Raw genomic sequence first — 18,480 nt, 5'->3', positions numbered from 1 at the left:
GTTTTCAACAGCAGAGATTTATATAAACCTTGCTGTCTGTTTCTCCGACATTTGCAACATTGTTTCAATATTGAAACGGAAGAGACAGACAGGCAATAAGCTTTTTTCAGCCAGTCGAAATCATGGATCAGCAGCCTTTTATGGATATATACAAAGAAAGAATAGAATAGAATAGAAAAGCAGGTAAAACGAAACAAAATGCATCTAGTTTGCTGTCTTTCCAGCTACAGTTTGAAGTGATAGTGTTGCTGTGTAGTTGGCTAGCTCCTCTGAACAGTGTCCTGGCGAGAGTACACATTTTCTATGCCAGGTGCAATCGCGCATCAATAGCTCATTAAGCACATTTCCATCCACAGCTTTTTTTATTTTATTTTATTTTATTTAACCTTTATTTAACTAGTCAAGTCAGTTAAGAACAAATTCTTATTTACAATGACGGCCTACACCGGCCAAACCCGGACAACGCTGGGCCAATTGTGCGCTGCCCTATGGGACTCCACATCACGGCCGGTTGTGATACAGCCTGGAATCGAATCAGGGGGTCTGTAGTGACGCCTCAAGCACTGAGATGCAGTGCCTTAGACCGCTGCACCACTCGGGAGCCAGGTCATCATATATTGCTTTCATGCGAGTAAAAGTCATGCTGTAAAACAAAAAATCACGACAGCAGTGATGGAAACAGGAAGTTTCGGTACAATTTCATAAATGCCGACAGATAATTTGTTCATTCGACATGGTGGGATCTTTTTGTGTCGGTGAAATGTATTATGCGAGAAATGGTGGTGGAAATTCCTTTATGCGCAAATACTGATATAATAACCATCATATCGAAGTAAACGCGATGACATGGTGTGTGGTCCTCTTCCCACTACGACTCGGGAAACCATGCATTTATTAGGCTATAGATTAAATAAATGATGATGAACCTCACAGGGTGGTGAAAATGTATGGTATGAGCTTGATGCTCCTTTCCAATAGATGTCAAGGGTCTTATTCTGGTGACATGATGATCGATGCTTGACTGCTGTTTGACAAATACAAATATCCATAATAATCTCATCATGTAGATGAACCTACCCGCAGAGCCTACCTGCACTGTATCAGCAAGCTGTTGGCTAGAGAGTACGTGCCAAGACCAGATTAGGCACATTTGCTATTTAACGCAACAGTTTGTGACAAAACTATCGGTAGAGTTGAAAATGCGATGGAAACACATTGAACATTTGATTTTTATTTGGTAGCTACAATATGTAACTTTTTGGGCGACCAGACCAAATTCACATAGAAATGTGTTATATATCTGTCATTCTCATTGAAAGCAAGTCTAAGAAGCGATAGATCTGTTCTATGTGCTCTATTTCTATGTTTCCAGTTCTTAAATTTTGTTTTTGCGTCTTTTATTTCCGGTTTTGTACACCAGCTTCAAATAGCTGAAAATACAATCTTTTTGGTGATGGAGAATATACTTCACAGCAGTTTAGATTGTACAATGACTCTTTACACTATACTTGTTTGTTTTGTCACATAAACTGAAATTAGGCGAACTATTCGAATTTTAGCAACCAGGAAATGGCGGAGCAATTTCTGCATAGTGCATCTTTAAGAGAAAAATCACATTTTGTCTGCACTACATCATCACGCACTGATTTTTTTCCCCGCAACAAGTCAGTTTGGTGGAAACACACCACAAGTGGGAAAATTGCATATTATCTTTATGCATATTTTAGAATATTTGCATGAAAATCTGGCGCCAATTGGATGGAAACCTAGCTACTGTTATGGATGTATCCAAATAAATGTCACTAGAAAAAAGCTTAAACAAACGCAAATGCAGCTACTTTGCTGTTATTCTGGCTGCACTGTTTGATGCGACTATGTTAGCTGAAGTTGGCTAGGTAGCAAGCAAGGGATAAGAACATTTAGAACTAACGACTTGGTCGCATCCAAAGATATACAACAAAAAGACTTCAAAACTGGATCGCGTCTCTGGCAACCTAACCGATAGAATGAATGACCAGCTGGCTTGGTTAGCAACCCTAGATTTGTGTCAGGTCTATATCTCGTGGAAGGATGAATAAATTCATACAAATTACGTTTTTTATTAAAATATGTCAATCATTAATTGAATATGTTGGTAACCCACTGTATAAAAGTGATAATGCCCTCAAAGCCGGTGTCTGGAGGATATATTGGCATGGTTTGCCTCCAAACACTGGCCTTTCTGGCATTATCACTTAAATGGGCATCACACTTCTGATGGATTGACAGGTGAAGCAAGCGCATCCACGATGTGGGACAACCAAGCCTGGAGCTTTCTCTATGACGACCGGGTGGATGGGGAGCCTCCTTTCCTGGCCCAGGACTTCATCCACACAGTTCAGCCCGATGCTAAAATCATCGTCATGCTCAGAGACCCAGTAGAGAGGTACAGATGTGTGATCTTAATTTGACAGCATCTGCAGTACATTATCATGTGGATTATAATTAATGGACAGTTTTGTAGGGGTTGAACATAATTTGTTAGTGCAAATCAAGTCTGAAATGTTAAAGTGGAAATTACAAACCTTAGAAGCATTTTTAAACATTGAATACACTATTATCACACAACAGCGTGATCAAGGAAAATTCTCACACAACAGGGTGATCAAATTAATCTGTAGGACTCAATAATTGTTTGGCTAGCTGTAAAATAGTTTTCACTCTAGGAATGTCTGTGCATTTGGTAAATGTATCTGATGAAAGTATGATTTCTGGTTGGCGTCTCCCTTTGCTTTAGGTTGTATTCAGACTACCTGTACTTCAACATGGCTAACAAGTCAGTGGAGGACTTTGACCAGAGGGTCTCAGAATCCTTACAGCTGTTTGAGGCTTGTTTAGCAGAGAGCTCCATGCGTTCCTGTGTCTACAATACTAGCCTCTCCAATGCCATGCCGGTGAGTGGAACATATAAATAAATAAATAATACATATGCCATTTAGCAACTTACAGTCATGCGTGCATATTTTTATTACTGGCATTGGAAATGTACAACACTTTCTTACCATAGGTATTCAAAGTAAATGCATTGGAATGCAATGGAATTGTGTCACTATCTTTGGTGGATAGTGTATTGTCTAGATGGGAAGATGAGAAAATAATGTGTAAGAGCAAGACCACATTTATTAAAAGAGCATTATCCCACTGGGCACAGAGGGCAGTTCAATGTCTAGTTTTAATTTACACTTGGTGGAGTTGTCAAATAATGTGAAATCAACCAAAAATGTCACCATGTATTTGGAGTTAGGTTAAAATGTGGGTAAAAAAAAGACTAGATCCACTTATGTTGATGACTTTTTGCAAATCCAATCAGTTTTCCACGTTGATTCAACGTAATCAAATTGTTTGGTTTTGTTGAAATGACGTGGAAACAATGTTGATTCAAACAGTTTTTGCCAAGTGGGATGTCATCGAAGTGCATACAAAGTTACAGTGGGGAAAAAAAGTATTTAGTCAGCCACCAATTGTGCAAGTTCTCCCACTTAAAAAGATGAGAGAGGCCTGTAATATTCATCATAGGTACACGTCAACTATGACAGACAAAATGAGACAAAAAAATCAAGAAAATCACATTGTAGGATTTTTAATGAATTTATTTGCAAATTATGGTGGAAAATAAGTATTTGGTCAATAACAAAAGTTTCTTAATACTTTGTTATATACCCTTTGTTGGCAATGACACAGGTCAAACGTTTTCTGTAAGTCTTCACAAGGTTTTCACACACTGTTGCTGGTATTTTGGCCCATTCCTCCATGCAGATCTCCTCTAGAGCAGTGATGTTTTGGGGCTGTCGCTGGGCAACACGGAATTTCAACTCCCTCCAAAGATTTTCTATGGGGTTGAGATCTGGAGACTGGCTAGGCCACTCCAGGACCTTGAAATGCTTCTTACGAAGCCACTCCTTCGTTGCCCGGGCGGTGTGTTTGGGATCATTGTCATGCTGAAAGACCCAGCCACGTTTCATCTTCAATGCACTTGCTGATGGAAGGAGGTTTTCACTCAAAATCTCACGATACATGGCCCCATTCATTCTTTCCTTTACACGGATCAGTCGTCCTGGTCCCTTTGCAGAAAAACAGCCCCAAAGCATGATGTTTCCACCCCCATGCTTCACAGTAGGTATGGTGTTCTTTGGATGCAACTCAGCATTCTTTGTCCTCCAAACACGACAAGTTGAGTTTTTACCAAAAAGTTCTATTTTGGTTTCATCTGACCATATGACATTCTCCCAATCCTCTTCTGGATCATCCAAATGCACTCTAGCAAACTTCAGATGGGCCTGGACATGTACTGGCTTAAGCAGGGGGACACATCTGGCACTGCAGGATTTGAGTCCCTGGCGGCGTAGTGTGTTACTGATGGTAGGCTTTGTTACTTTGGTCTCAGCTCTCTGCAGGTCATTCACTAGGTCCCCCCGTGCAGTTCTGGGATTTTTGCTCACCGTTCTTGTGATCATTTTGACCCCACGGGGTGAGATCTTGCGTGGAGCCCCAGATCGAGGGAGATTATCAGTGGTCTTGTATGTCTTCCATTTCCTAATAATTGCTCCCACAGTTGATTTCTTCAAACCAAGCTGCTTACCTATTGCAGGTTCAGTCTTCCCAGCCTGGTGCAGGTCTACAATTTTGTTTCTGGTGTCCTTTGACAGCTCTTTGGTCTTGGCCATAGTGGAGTTTGGAGTGTGACTGTTTGAGGTTGTGGACAGGTGTCTTTTATACTGATAACAAGTTCAAACAGGTGCCATTAATACAGGTAACGAGTGGAGGACAGAGGAGCCTCTTAAAGAATAAGTTACAGGTCTGTGAGAGCCAGAAATCTTGCTTGTTTGTAGGTGACCAAATACTTATTTTCCAACATCATTTGCAAATAAATTCATTAAAAATCCTACAATGTGATTTTCTGGATTTTTTTTCCTCAATTTGTCTGTCATAGGTGACGTGTACCTATGATGAAAATTACAGGCCTCTCTCATCTTTTTAAGTGGGAGAACTTGCACAATTGGTGGCTGAAAAAATTGTACAGCTGCACCATCGAGAGCATCCTGACTGGTTGAATCACCGCCTGGTATGGCAACTGCTTGGCCTCCGACCGCAAGGCACTACAGAGGGTAGTGCGTACGGCCCAGTACATCACTGGGGCCAAGCTTCCTGCCATCCAGGACCTCTATACCAGGCGGTGTCAGAGGAAGGCCCTCAAAATTGTCAAAGACTCCAGCCACCCTAGTCATAGACTGTTCTCTCTGCTACCGCACGGCAAGCGGTACCGGAGTGCCAAGTCTAGGTCCAAAAGACTTCTCAACAGCTTCTACCCCCAAGCCATAAGACTCCTGAACAGCTAATCATGGCTACCCGGACTATTTGCACTGCCCCCCCACCCCATCCTTTTTACGCTGCTGCTACTCTGTTAATTATTTATGCATAGTCACTTTAACTCTACCCACATGTACATATTACCTCAACTACCTCAACTAGCCGGTGCCCCCGCACATTGACTCTGCAACGGTACCCCCCCTGTATATATAGCCTCCCTACTGTCACTTTATTTTACTTCTGCTCTTTTTTTTCTCAACACTTTTTTTGTTGTTGTTTTATTTTTACTTTTTTTGTTAAAAATAAATGCACTGTTGGTTAAGGGCTGTAAGTAAGCATTTCACTGTAATGTCTGCACCTGTTGTATTCGGCGCATGTGACCAATAAAATTTGATTTGATTTGATTTGACTAAATACTTTTTTCCCACACTGTATTCAGAGATGGCTTTGTCTATGCCAAATTGTGATACATTTTCCAGGCCTTAGCTAGATTGATTCCATGCCAAATTGTGATCCATAACTCAGGCCTTTATTTTCCATGTCTAATAGGATTTGTTATTCAAATCACGGCCACTTCCTTGAGGCTGGTGAAAATGTGTTGTGACATGCCACTGACTTGATAATGGATTAAATTAGTCAAGAACCGTGAAGTTTCCTTTCAGAACTGATTGAACTGAGATGCACTTACTGGAAATGATTTAGGAAGCAGTCTCTAGAAATATTGTCATTTATTTTCAGAAAATACATTCTCTTGCTGTTTTAACTATTTTACTACATTGACATTGGCTCGGTTTTATACAGGTATGAATGCTTTGTTTAGTTATTATGATCCCCATTAGCTGTTTCACATGCAGCAGTTACTCTTCCTTGGGTCCACAAGCTTTAATGCTTTAAACGTTTCCTTACTGGACAGAGTACAGTAATGCTAAGTAAAGGCTTGCCAACTGCCCTCTGTAAATTATAAACCGTCCAGATGCTGTAATGTACATAGCAGCATTTCCATGGGGTTGAGCTGAGCTAGCTCTGTCTGTACCCTCGTCACATAGTAGCATACCAGGTTGGCTGCAGCTGTCACAGCCTGGGGCACAGCTAGTTTACATAGGAAAAGCACAAATCACGATACCCACAGCCAGAAATAAACACTACTGTTCACACTGTTCTACATACATCTCAGCCTGATTTGTGGTAGTAATGTTATTGTATTGGTGCCGACATGGTGCTTAGAGGAGTACCTTTGGAGATCCGTGTGTACCTATTAAGGTAAATAAATATTAACAAAGTATAAGTTCTTTGACATACAGCAGCGTCATGGATGTCGACCTAAAGTAGCTCCCTGTTTACATTTGACATCTGAATCCATGCTGTTGAGCTTATGATTGTTTAAAAAATATTTCCACCTAGCTCGTTGTCAAGATGTAGTTAATCTCAGATGGCGCCTTCTTTCTCTCTGCTGCATCTACAGAAGTATAATTACTTTTGTCGGTTGGTCTCTAGCACTCTCTGCAGGTAAGCTTGTGTACTGGTAACAGGAGTCATGCTGTAACTCTTTATCGGCAATATTCCTATAGCATGTAGCTTGTTCTCCACCTTAACAATGAAGCCTTGGTAGAAGAGTTACGTAAATATAATGTAAGTCTAACGTTCAGTGTTTGTTATGGTTCTCTCCAGGTCAGACTGAACCTGGGACTATATATTGTCTTCCTGCTGGACTGGTTGACTGTCTTCCACAGGGATCAGATCCTAGTTCTGCAGTTAGAAGACTACGCTGCCAATCTGAGACTCACCATACATAAAGTCTTTGACTTCCTAAACGTGGGTACGTTCTGGAAAAACACAGTTATCAGATAGCTTGAATTCTACATCAACATCTTAGGTGTGTTCAGAGCTAGGACACAATATTGTTGATGCATGTACATGTCTGCTTCTTCCTCTGTGTGCATTTCAACATCTGGGGCCTCATTTATCAAAGGTGCGTGTGCAAAGAAAAGACTCTAAACCTTGCGTGCTCCAGTTTTCCCGCAAAGTTTACTAGGTATTAATGTTTAACTTGATGGGAAAGTGTGCGCATCTCCACACAAATCTCTAATTATGCATGCGCACAACTTCTAGAAGGTTGATCAACTGTATTGCAAGCAAATAAGCTTTATTGTTAGTTTGGGGGAAATGGGGAGGTGTTTGATTCTTGAGAATTATAATAATAGTAGGCTAATAAAAACATTAAAGCATAGGCCTAATGATAAAACAGATGCATTTGCCGTTGGGAAGGAGATCACATAGCAGCATGTCGTCTAATATGTTTATTTTACTTTTATTATATAGGCCTGAATCATAATCATATTGCAGGACAGGTCTCTCCCTACTGGGCAAAAACTGGTGAATCAACGTTGTTTCCACATAATTTCAACCAAAACATTCAATGTGATGACATTGAATCAACGTGGAAAACTGATTGAATTTGAAAAAAGTCATCAACGTAAGGGAATTTCGTATTTTTTCACCCAACTTTTAACCTAAATCCAATAACACATTAGTTGACAACTCAACCAAATGTAAATCAAAACTAGACGTTGAACTGGTGTTTGTGCCCAGTGGGTCCTTTTCTGACATAACTGGTTTAAATTATTCATGCTACACAACCAATAGTAAGCTACCATTTATCAATCACTCATTCCATAGCCAAGCATGCTCGAAAGTAAATAGACCGGTAGCCTTGACAGTATGTGAATACTACAGTATTGCTGTGCGATAGGATTAGGAGCGTGACATCATAGCCTATTTAATTTCAGAGCCTATACCAAGGCAGGAGACAGAAACACAATAATATATTGATAAACAAAATATTGAACAACAATTTGTCTTTTGCATAGGGCCTTTATCTGAGCAGACCGAGGCAGCGCTCACCAAGAGGCCCATGTCCAACACACGGAGGGCAGCAGACAGGAGCCTGGGCCCCATGCTGCCCAGCACCAGGGACCTCCTCAGGGAGTTCCACCAGCCATTCAACCACAAACTGGCCACAGTCCTGGACAACAAAGCCTTCCACTGGACAGAGACATGAGGAATGTCTCCATCAGAGGTGGATACAGTCCTGAGGAGTAAGTCCCCCATGGTCCTATGAGTCATATGAGATGAACTGATGATTAATGATTAATTGACAAGTTGAATCAGGTGTGCTTGTCCAGGGCTACAACAAACGTGCAGTTGGGGGTACTCGAGGACTGGAGTTGGGAAACACTGCTGTATGCCACTTGCAGTCATTGTGAAATAATTCTGTAAGAAACAATATTGGAGCAAACAGCACAATTGATTTTATCAGATGATGTTGCCTTCAATGAATCTTTAAAAACAAACATGAAACACCCTGTTTCTACAGCAATACAATGTTCATTTTAACTACATTAAATTAATTACATCGTAAAGACGTGGACAAATGGTCATAAGCTGATTTTGTTAATATGAAATGTGTGTTTGAGCGTAGATGCCATTCTATACTGCCCTAGACACACATTGGTACACGTCCTCACACCAGAGGGCAGCAGAACCACAGAGACTCAGTACAGAATTGATAATTTCTCAACAACATTTAAGCCTATCTTCTTACCAAAGACAGGCCTATTTGTTTCTAACTGGTATTTTCTTTGTTTTTACACACTCTGTGGAGAGTAGAAATGTCATGTCAGACTATTGAGACTGAGGTCAGAGGAGCATTTTTACATTTTAGTCATTTAGCAGACGCTCTTATCCAGAGCGACTTACAGTGCATACATAATTTTTTTTTTCTCCATACCCCCTGTGGGAAACAAACCCACAACCCTGGCGTTGCAAACACCATGCTCTATCAACTGAGCTACATCCCTGCCGGCCATTCCCTCCCCTACCCTGGACGACGCTGGGCCAATTGCGTGCCGCCCCATGGGTCTCCCGGTCACGGCCGGCTATGACAGAGCCTGGATTCGAACCAGGATCTCTAGTGGCACAGCTAGCACTGTGCTGCAGTGCCTTAGACCACTGCGCCACTCGGGAGACTAGAGATGGTCTTGTTATGCTGCTGGAAATGGGAGAAGAAAATATCCAAGCCAGCACATTATGGTCTGGGTAAGCACAATGGTGTAAAAAGGTTATTAGTGTGAATTAATGTGAGTAGGAAAACTGAAGAATTCTTACATATGCCTTCCGGTTCTGGTCTCTCAACAAGGAGTACTTTTGAATGAGCACTGTGCACACATCCATGTATTGCCGGGTAGTGGGGTACCTAAAGCGAACGAGAAACATACAACATTACATTTAGACTAACAATTATGTTTGTAATACAAATTACATTGATTGATGGCGTTGATTATCATCATGTAAACGTTGAGTATGTGCTATGCTTTCAGCTGCAGTGATTATGACAACAGTATGGAGGAGAGTATGGAGGACAGAGACAGGAGAAGGGCTCAGGGTGACGTGCACACACACACACAAGCATTATGATTCATAATTGAGGAACTTATATCAATAACATTAAGCTAAGATCAGTATACTACATAACTATACTCACCAAGTGTAGGTACACATGAAGTCAAACAACACCTGCACAATCTGAGACCTCCACTTCGAGCACACAGTAGGGCAATGGAGATCATCCTTTTTCCCCCCAAGTTTTTCTTTTAATACGGCTGGAAATTCTGGAAGTCAAAACACAGACTCTTTGGCTGATTGATGTGTCCTGTTGCTGGCCTGTTGATATGTCATGTTGAAGGCCAATTGGTGTGCCATTTTGCTGGACAGATGCTGGGTCATTTTACTGGGTTTGCTGCAGCTGTGAAATTACAATAATACAGTTTCTTTGTGCTTTCAGGCAAAAAAACTAACAAAAATGCAGAGAATTGGAATAGGATCAATGTGATAGAATCAATGATGCAGATAAGTCATACTTACCTATTTACAGCTTTTAGATTCTCCATTAACTTTGTGAATTTGATTCAAACTTAGCTCCTCCATTCTTTGGTCCAATGTCATCAATGTCTCTCCATCAAAATAAGAACATGTCAGTTTTCTGGTCAGTGCATATCAGAATAGGAAACGCATATGAAAATGTGAAAACAAAAGTGTGTTGTGCTTAAGTTAAAAAATCAATGAATTTTCACTAACTGCAATCCAGTGGCGGAGTGGAATGGACACTCTTCCCTTTGGGACCCTGTATCCATCTATCCCATGGAAATCGATCTCCTCACCAGGCCTTATAGCAATCTATTGTTGACTGTGTTGAACCATGTATGCGTGGTGATGGCTGTTGAAACTGGCTGCTAGTACTTTACCACACAAGCACTAAGCACCAAGGAAACGGTATATTCCACACACTTCCATGAACACAGGGATCTCTTCTGAATGACCAGTGTCGATGACCAGATAGTTTCCTACATTGTATTGCGTGTTGTTCACCGCAATGGACTTTGTCTTGGTGACACATTTTCCTCTGATAGCTTCTCCGAATCTGGCACTTAATACTGCACGGGCAGAGAAGTGCATGCAGTGAGACATCTCTTGTGTCCGCACAGTGTGTTGTTGTGTTGCCAGGGCAGTAGTTGTTGGTTTGCTCCCATCATTGTCTGAGCTGATGTCTTTTTGCCAGGGTCTTCGTTATATTTTTGAAGTTTCCCACAACTGTTGAGAGCCTCCTGGAATATTGGTGTTTCACTTCAAATTGCATGGTGGACTGGTGGATCAAAGGTCCATAGGCAAGTAGCAGGCTAGGGTAGTGGACGAGGTAGTGCATCTTTGGAATTCTCTTCCCTGGAAAAAGCTCCTGGAAGAGAGCTTGAAATTCAGTGTTTTCTTCTGCCAGGTATGGGATCCAGAATCTTCTTAAAACTGGAGCCAAGATTATGTCGGATATCTCTCGAAGCAGGAGGTAGAGATCCCAAGCACTGACACTTTGTATTTGACTACCAATCATGTGGGGGAGTAAACGGAAAAGTGTAAATTTTTCTGATGGCCATACTTCCTTAGGACTCTCTCGGATAGTGGCACAGGTTTAGAAGACATCTCGTTAACCGTAAAAGTTCTCAATCTCATAGTTAATCTGGTCAAGAGTAATTTGCCTCTCTTGAACCAGTTGTTGCAGCACTAGTCTGAGCACTCTGGGTATGATGCCCTCATGAAGGTCATGCATGACGTCTGGTGGAAACAGATAGGTCATTGGAGATGATTCAACTGAGAGAAGCAACAGGCTTTTTTGATGCCATACATCGATGCATTGTCTGGATTTCCTTCCACAGCCTGCAGATGGTACTTGCAGTTGCCTGGGTCACGCATGGTGAATTTCCAATTCCTGGATGTCACGTATCAAAGGCTAGAACACTTCTTTGTAAGTGGTGACTTGTTTTTGACTGAGGCGGTGATGAACCAGTGTGGAGAGGTATATATTTTGGAGTTGTGAAGTATCCTTGTGGTCAAGATTTCCTAATCTAAAGTAGGTCAATTTGTGCTTGCCTTTTTTAGAACCCAGTGGATTGACAACTTGGGATGTATTGAAATGACCTTGTTTAATAACCTTCTTTGTTGCTCAAGGGTACTTAAATTGGCCTGACCATGCCCAATTATTTCACACAGTAATGCTCCAGCATCCACTCAGAGCGTATGCATCTAATACATTCCTCAAATACTGCAGAGTTGTTAAGCAAGTCCCTGAGATCGTCATCTTCATCCATTTATTTGCTTATTTGTAAGGTGAAACCTGAGGGCATCACTGTAGTGTGTCATAAATGCATCAAAAATGATTCTGAGGTCCTCAACAATGCTATTCTATACCGTAGCTGTTCTTCCCTGATTTTCAAAATAAAAATACAGATATTCTGTTTGAGACCCTCAATTAGCTGCTTAGTGTTGATCTCTGTGGCTTGAACATGTTCAGCCTTTGGCAGACTCTCTACATCGCTCACGTCATCTTCAATGGGCTCAGTCCCAGTCTCAAATTAATCATAAGGGCAATTCTCATCAAAGTTGGTGCTTAAAAGCTCTGTGGTTTCAGTAGATGTGTGACCAATAGGTGCTGAAACGTCTATTTGTTTTCCGACACCCATTAAGTCCACAGGTAGTTAAAACATGTGGTTTATGCTGGTGATAGAGGCCAATACAGGTATGTGTCAGTAGTCTGGACACTGAGTACCAATGATCTCCATGATGCCATCCCATCTTTCAAGGTTCACAATCTGTCTGAAGAATGGCAACTCTATTAAATTGTCCACTTTGCAACAAACATACTTTCTCAGCCACTTGCAGACTTCATCAAGTGACCAGTCTTCCACAGCCACACTCAAATTCAAATTGACACTAAAAGCAAAAGTGACATTTATTAGTGTTGAGGCTAAAACAAAACCTATACCACTCTTTCCAGACAACCACCTGTCCTCCTAATTTGTATTTATGGTTGTTCTATAACGAAGCAGAGCTTGTCAGGAAAGGTGAAGCTGTCTCTCTCTTATTTATCTGACGCCATATTTTTTAGTATGGGACATTATGGGATTCTGCAGTCCCATATTTAAGTGTTGACTCAGATAATATGGGGCAATATGGGGCATCCAAATGGGGCATTAAGTTCTTCTTCCATGTCAACCCAAATTGGCCTATTAGAGTTCTCAATAAAGAGAGCCTATTTGGGCAGTTATAAAGACTTCTTGATATAATTACATGTTAGGGAGCTTTAATCCTCCCTTCTAAGTCTTTGCCTGTAATCTAGCTAGGTTAATCCTTGCCCTTTTAATAGTCCAAATAAACTGAGTAATACTTTTGTCTGTTGTGTTAAAGGTGTAGGTATGGGCAGTGGAAACATGCTGATGACGTAATTCAGTTTAGGAGCTTTAACCATCTTTATAACATGTGGCCTACCCCACAATGAGATTTGTAGCTTATCCCAGTTCTTAAACTGGAGTTGAATTTTGTTCAAACATACAGAATGGAAAATAAACATTTCCCTTCCCCTAAGAAACAACTTCTCTTCTCACATACATAAAGAAGATAAAATGACACCAGACATTCACCATTTATTTAGCATTGGAAAAGACAAAGGAATTACACAGAATATACAATAATCACACTGTATTGATTGATTGACTGTAAATGCATTCATTCACCATTCAGTTAGTATTGGAAAAGACAAAGGAATTACACAGAATATACAATAATCACACTGTATTGATTGATTGACTGTAAATGCATTCATTCACCATTCAGTTAGTATTGGAAAAGACAAAGGAATTACACAGAATATACAATAATCACACTGTATTGATTGATTGACTGTAAATAAATTAATTCACCATTCAGTTGGTATTTGAAAAGATAAAGACATCGGACTACCAGAACAAACAATAATCACACTGTAAATACATTAATTCACCATTCAGTTAGTTTTGGAAAAGACAAAGAAATAACACAGAACACACTATAATCACACTGCAAATACATCCAAAGACTTTATAGAGGCTAACCTGTTTGTAGATCCATAGTGAGCTTTAAACATCGTCTTGCTTTGGTCTGAAATACAGACGACAGAACAGGCCGCCCCAATACACCAACCTGAAAGACATGAATTAGACACAAACACAACATAAACAACATCAGTATTTGATATCAAATGCATCTAACTAATCTGAACAGTTTTATGTATTCTTCTTTTTGTCAAGTTTAATATAACCTACATTAGGTCGTGTGTGTGTGTGTGTGTGTGTGTGTCTTACCTGTTCGTGGAGGTTGATACATTTCTCTCAGAGCTCACAGCTCCCAAACTCTCCACCACTTAACTGGACATGGACAGGATAAGCCAGATACTAAAGGGAGGGACTAAAGGGAGGAGGATGGAAGGAGATGGTGAGAGAGTGTATCATGGGTTTAAATGAGGACTAACATTTCTCAATATTGAATCTAGCTAGCTAAATTTAGCTAACGTTACAGTAACTTTAACTAGCTAGCTAGCTAGCTAATGTTAGCTAAAACATACCAACACTTATACAACATTTACCAGTTAACATTACAGGCTATGTAGCTTGGCTAGCTGATGAAAAATGAAGTGTACATTACATTTATGTAGTGTTTTTTAGTTATTTGATAGTAGTTTGATGAATTATTATCTTAGCTAGCGAATAGCTAAGGCTCACTCACCTTTCACATCGATCCGTTGCAAGTCATCTCTTATCTGTCACGTCTCTCCAACCATCCGCGCGCTTCTCACTTCCAGTTGTCTTTTGACCAAGTTCTCAATTTGAATTATACCCACGAGCGCCCTTTACTCGAGCGCACTGCTGATTCCAAAACGAACCCCTCTTTTGAAAAGGGTTCTTCAAAGCACCCCTTAAAGGTTAAAAACAAACTGATGGCGAAGTATAGGTTCTTCAATTAACGTTAAGGTTCTTTTTTTTAACCTTATATTATCCTAAAGGATCCCATACAAACCTTCAGGTTCATTTTTTACCTTTAATTATCCTGAAAGATCCTCCAGGAACCTTTTCTTTTTAGAGTGCAATTCACCACACAACCAACAAACAAAGCATACCGACTTGGGATGCTTCAATATCATGGTTTGCCTTTTCAACACCACAATAAACAGACTATGTCAATCTCGACAAACAGAAAATACATCCCTCCCTACCTTGTAGGCCAGTATTAAGGCTTGGCTTGACAATCTCTTTCCATTCATCAAATGGCCGCTGCACAGTTTGATTGAATGATTTATTTTATTTGTCAGTGGGAAAAAAATACATACAGTACCGGTCAAAAGTTTTAGAACACCTACTCATTCAAGGGTTTTTCTTAATTTTTACTATTTTCTACATTGTAGAATAATAGTGAAGACATCAAAACTATGAAATAACACATATGGAATCCTGTAGTAACCAAAAAAGTGTTAAACAAATCAAAATATATTTTATATTTGAGATTCAACAAATAGCCACCCTTTGCCTTGATGACAGCTTTGCACACTCTTGGCATTTTCTCAACTAGCTTCATGAGGTAGTCACCTGGAACGCATTGCAATTAACAAGTGTGCCTTGTTAAAAGATCATTTGTGGAATTTCTTTCCTTCTTAATGCGTTTGAGCCAATCAGTTGTGTTGTGACAAGGTAGGGGGTGTATACAGAAGATGGCCCTATTTGGTAAAAGACCAAGTCCATATTATGGCAAGAACAGCTCAAATAAGCAAAGTGATGTAGAAAATACCATTCATGTAGAAAATAGTAAAAATTAAGAAAAACCCTTCAATGAGTAGGTGTTCTAAAGCTTTTGACTGGTACTGTACATGTCAGTTTTTTGCTCTAGGACGCCCACAGGCCTGAAGGTCCCCCGGTACTAGTTTTTTGTAGATTTTACTATATACTTTCTTCCATCCTAACCAAATGTCCTTATCGCCTCCTATATCAAGATATTTTGGTACTTCCCTTATGCACAACGCTTTTCCGCGTTCTAACTTTTACAATACCACTGGTCAATATAGTCTACCAGTCTAACTGTCTATCCTGCCCTCTTTTCAACATTCAAAGTGACAAGTGGTAAGTGGATGATCTGCAATAGGCTAACTAGCAATCATACCACACATAATATATAACACCTTTTATATGTGGCATAAACACAACCAGTCATAATGTTTTAATCTGATTAGGCTACTTCAAAAGTCTCCTGTAGACATGCACACATTTGTCCAAAATATAATTCCAGCGTCCTCAAAATGGATTGAAATTAACCAGGTTTCCATTCAACCTTTTTATGCAAGTAAAGAACATGTAAAGTAAATGTCATGACAGGCCTGATGGAAAAAGCAAATTTGTCAGTAAACTTTCCAAATGTCAGCAAAACAAAATATGCTAGACAAGGTGTGATCTTTTTGTTGGTACATGGGAATTTAACCGCAAAAGTAATTTTTATGTGCACTACCTATTTATGTACAGACTTTTATCCGCAACAAGTCAATTTGATCGAAACTGTTGGGAAAATGCGTACAAGGAATGTGGTTTCTTGCATCATATAAAACATTACATTGCCATTTTCATTCACCTATTTGGCCAATTGTGTTACAGATCATTTCTCATTTTTATAAAGTAATTTGAGCTTTAGGACAACTAAAAAAGCAGTCCTAAAGTGGTTCATGTCAAGCCATGCATAATGTTTTTAAAGAGAAACTGCCCCTAAAAAACTACTTCAAATTTAGAAAACAGCCTATGTGGCATTGATATGAGTCAGAAACATTTATTCTACTGTCAAAATTGACTACAAAGTGTAAATAGGATAATTTTGGTCATAAAGTCAGTCTCGTCCAAAACAGAGTTTAGTGAGACTTGTGGTCGTGACTGCATCACAACATAATTGAAGGTTGGGTTTGTTTCAATCCTGCCCACATGCCCACTGCTGGCATCACACAAGCTGAGAGCATCTGACTGTGGTTTTCCAAGATGGCAGCATGTCAAGTCGTTTGTCAAGTCGTTTGTTTGTGACTAGTACATTTTAACCTACTAATAATCTATTTATTTATGGTTGCGTAACTTCGTTGTTGCGTAGTGCAAACTATTTTATTTTTGCTGGTGTAAAGATCACGGGTCCTCCTCAACTCGGAACTTCATTACTTGAAGTTTACCAAAGTAACCCTATCTCTGGCTGGCCTGAGTTCCTCGTTAGTCCGCGGAGTGTCTTGTCCGAGCTGCTCCTTGCTCTTCGCCTGGCTGTCAGTGGCAGCTCAACCCGTTCTCTCTATCGCCCTCAACACCCAATCTACTCACACGCGCAAACACTCACATTGACTCACATACACGCTGTCCCTCTCTCCACTTACCTTCGTTGGCCTCTTGTTTTTTGGTCAGAGAAAATGACAATTTACGTGGTATTGCTTTGTGCACTGACTTTATTGAACTCTGGAGAAAACGAACATTGTCGCAGGGTGAGTACATCTGACAATGTACTCTCGCGTCCATTAGACATTTTGTCTGCAGGAACTCGCTCTTTTTCACTCGGTCCACTCGTCCAAGTGCCGATGCATTTGTGGCATGATGTGAACAGTACGAATTTGTGTCACTACCAAAGTCTAATGGTTTTAAATGACTGTTTTGTATTGTCTGGAAACTCACTTGTAGAATTCGCTTGCAGTAGGTCTCTTAAAAAAGAGAAGCCGTGCAAGGTTATTAAACAGAGGTGCCTAGTTATTCTTCTGTTGTTGATATCAGGTAACGTGCAACCTAACCCTGGCCCTGATATGCAATGTCTCCAAACCCCCTCTGATTTTAAAACAAGATCTGGTTTTGGTATTTTTCATTTAAATGTACGCTGCCTGTTGTCAAAAATTGATGGGGTTAGGATTTGGGCTAAATCAACTGATGCTGATGTAATTGTGTTTTCGGAAACCTGGCTCAGCAAGTTTATTTTTGATAAGGATATTTGTATAAGTGGTTACAATGTTTATCGTGCAGATCGGGTTAAGAAAGGTGGGGGTGTGGCTATATATGTAAAATCTAAATTCCATGTAAGTGTGGCAAAGTCTGAAACTATTTGTAAACAGTTGGAATTTCTTGCCTTGAATATTGAGGTTTCAAAGGGCCTCTCTATAACTGTGATTGGCTGTTATAGACCCCCCTCTGCTCTTGGTGATGCATTTTCTTCTTTGACGCACCTTATGTCTAAACTTCTTTACAGTGAAATGATCTTGATTGGTGATCTCAACTGGTGTTGGTTAAAGCCGGTGTCTGATGATTTAAAAATGTTTTGTAATTCTATGAATCTTACCCAGTTGATTAATTCACCCACTCGCCCAAATCTTAAATGCCCTGATAAATCTACCCTGATTGATTTGATATTGACAAATGTTCCACATAAATATTCTGCGGTTGGTGTTTTTTGTAATGATTTAAGTGACCATTGTGCTGTTGTTGCTGTTAGAAATACTAAGGTTCCAAAGACAAATCCACGTTTTATTCGTAAGAGAAATTTGAAGTGTTTTAATGAGCAGGCTTTCTTTCATGATTTGTTTTATTTTGACTGGAGCAAGATTGAGCTTATCCCTGATGTGGAAACTGCCTGGATATTCTTTCATGATGGTTTTTTCCAAATAGTAAACAAACATGCACCATTCCGCAGGTTCAGGGTTAAAGGGCGGGATAATCCATGGTTTTCTTC

The 18,480-nt window shown here is 40.1% G+C and overlaps 1 protein-coding gene across 2 annotated transcripts in view; it reads left to right on the top strand.

The window, feature by feature from the left end:
- LOC311135701 (carbohydrate sulfotransferase 15-like) overlaps nucleotides 1-18,480 on the top strand; it is a 53,409-nt gene that overhangs the window by 23,714 nt on the left and 11,215 nt on the right. The window contains exons 6-9 of one of the 2 annotated variants that reach the window (XM_084169721.1): nucleotides 2,269-2,425; nucleotides 2,777-2,933; nucleotides 7,015-7,162; nucleotides 8,214-8,441. In XM_084169721.1, coding sequence (XP_084025847.1) covers nucleotides 2,269-2,425; nucleotides 2,777-2,933; nucleotides 7,015-7,162; nucleotides 8,214-8,404 — 653 coding nt within the window. In that variant the 3' untranslated portion in view covers nucleotides 8,405-8,441. Of the gene's footprint in view, nucleotides 1-2,268; nucleotides 2,426-2,776; nucleotides 2,934-7,014; nucleotides 7,163-8,213; nucleotides 8,766-18,480 lie in introns of those variants that run through there. The other variant, XM_084169720.1, reaches the window with a different exon arrangement.

This window comes from Coregonus lavaretus (assembly GCF_964263955.1).
Source record: "Coregonus lavaretus genome assembly, chromosome: 1".
Classification (NCBI taxonomy): Eukaryota; Metazoa; Chordata; class Actinopteri; order Salmoniformes; family Salmonidae; genus Coregonus; species Coregonus lavaretus.
The sequence above is the reverse complement of the archived record's forward strand: the minus strand, read 5'-3'. Positions and strand labels throughout refer to the sequence as shown.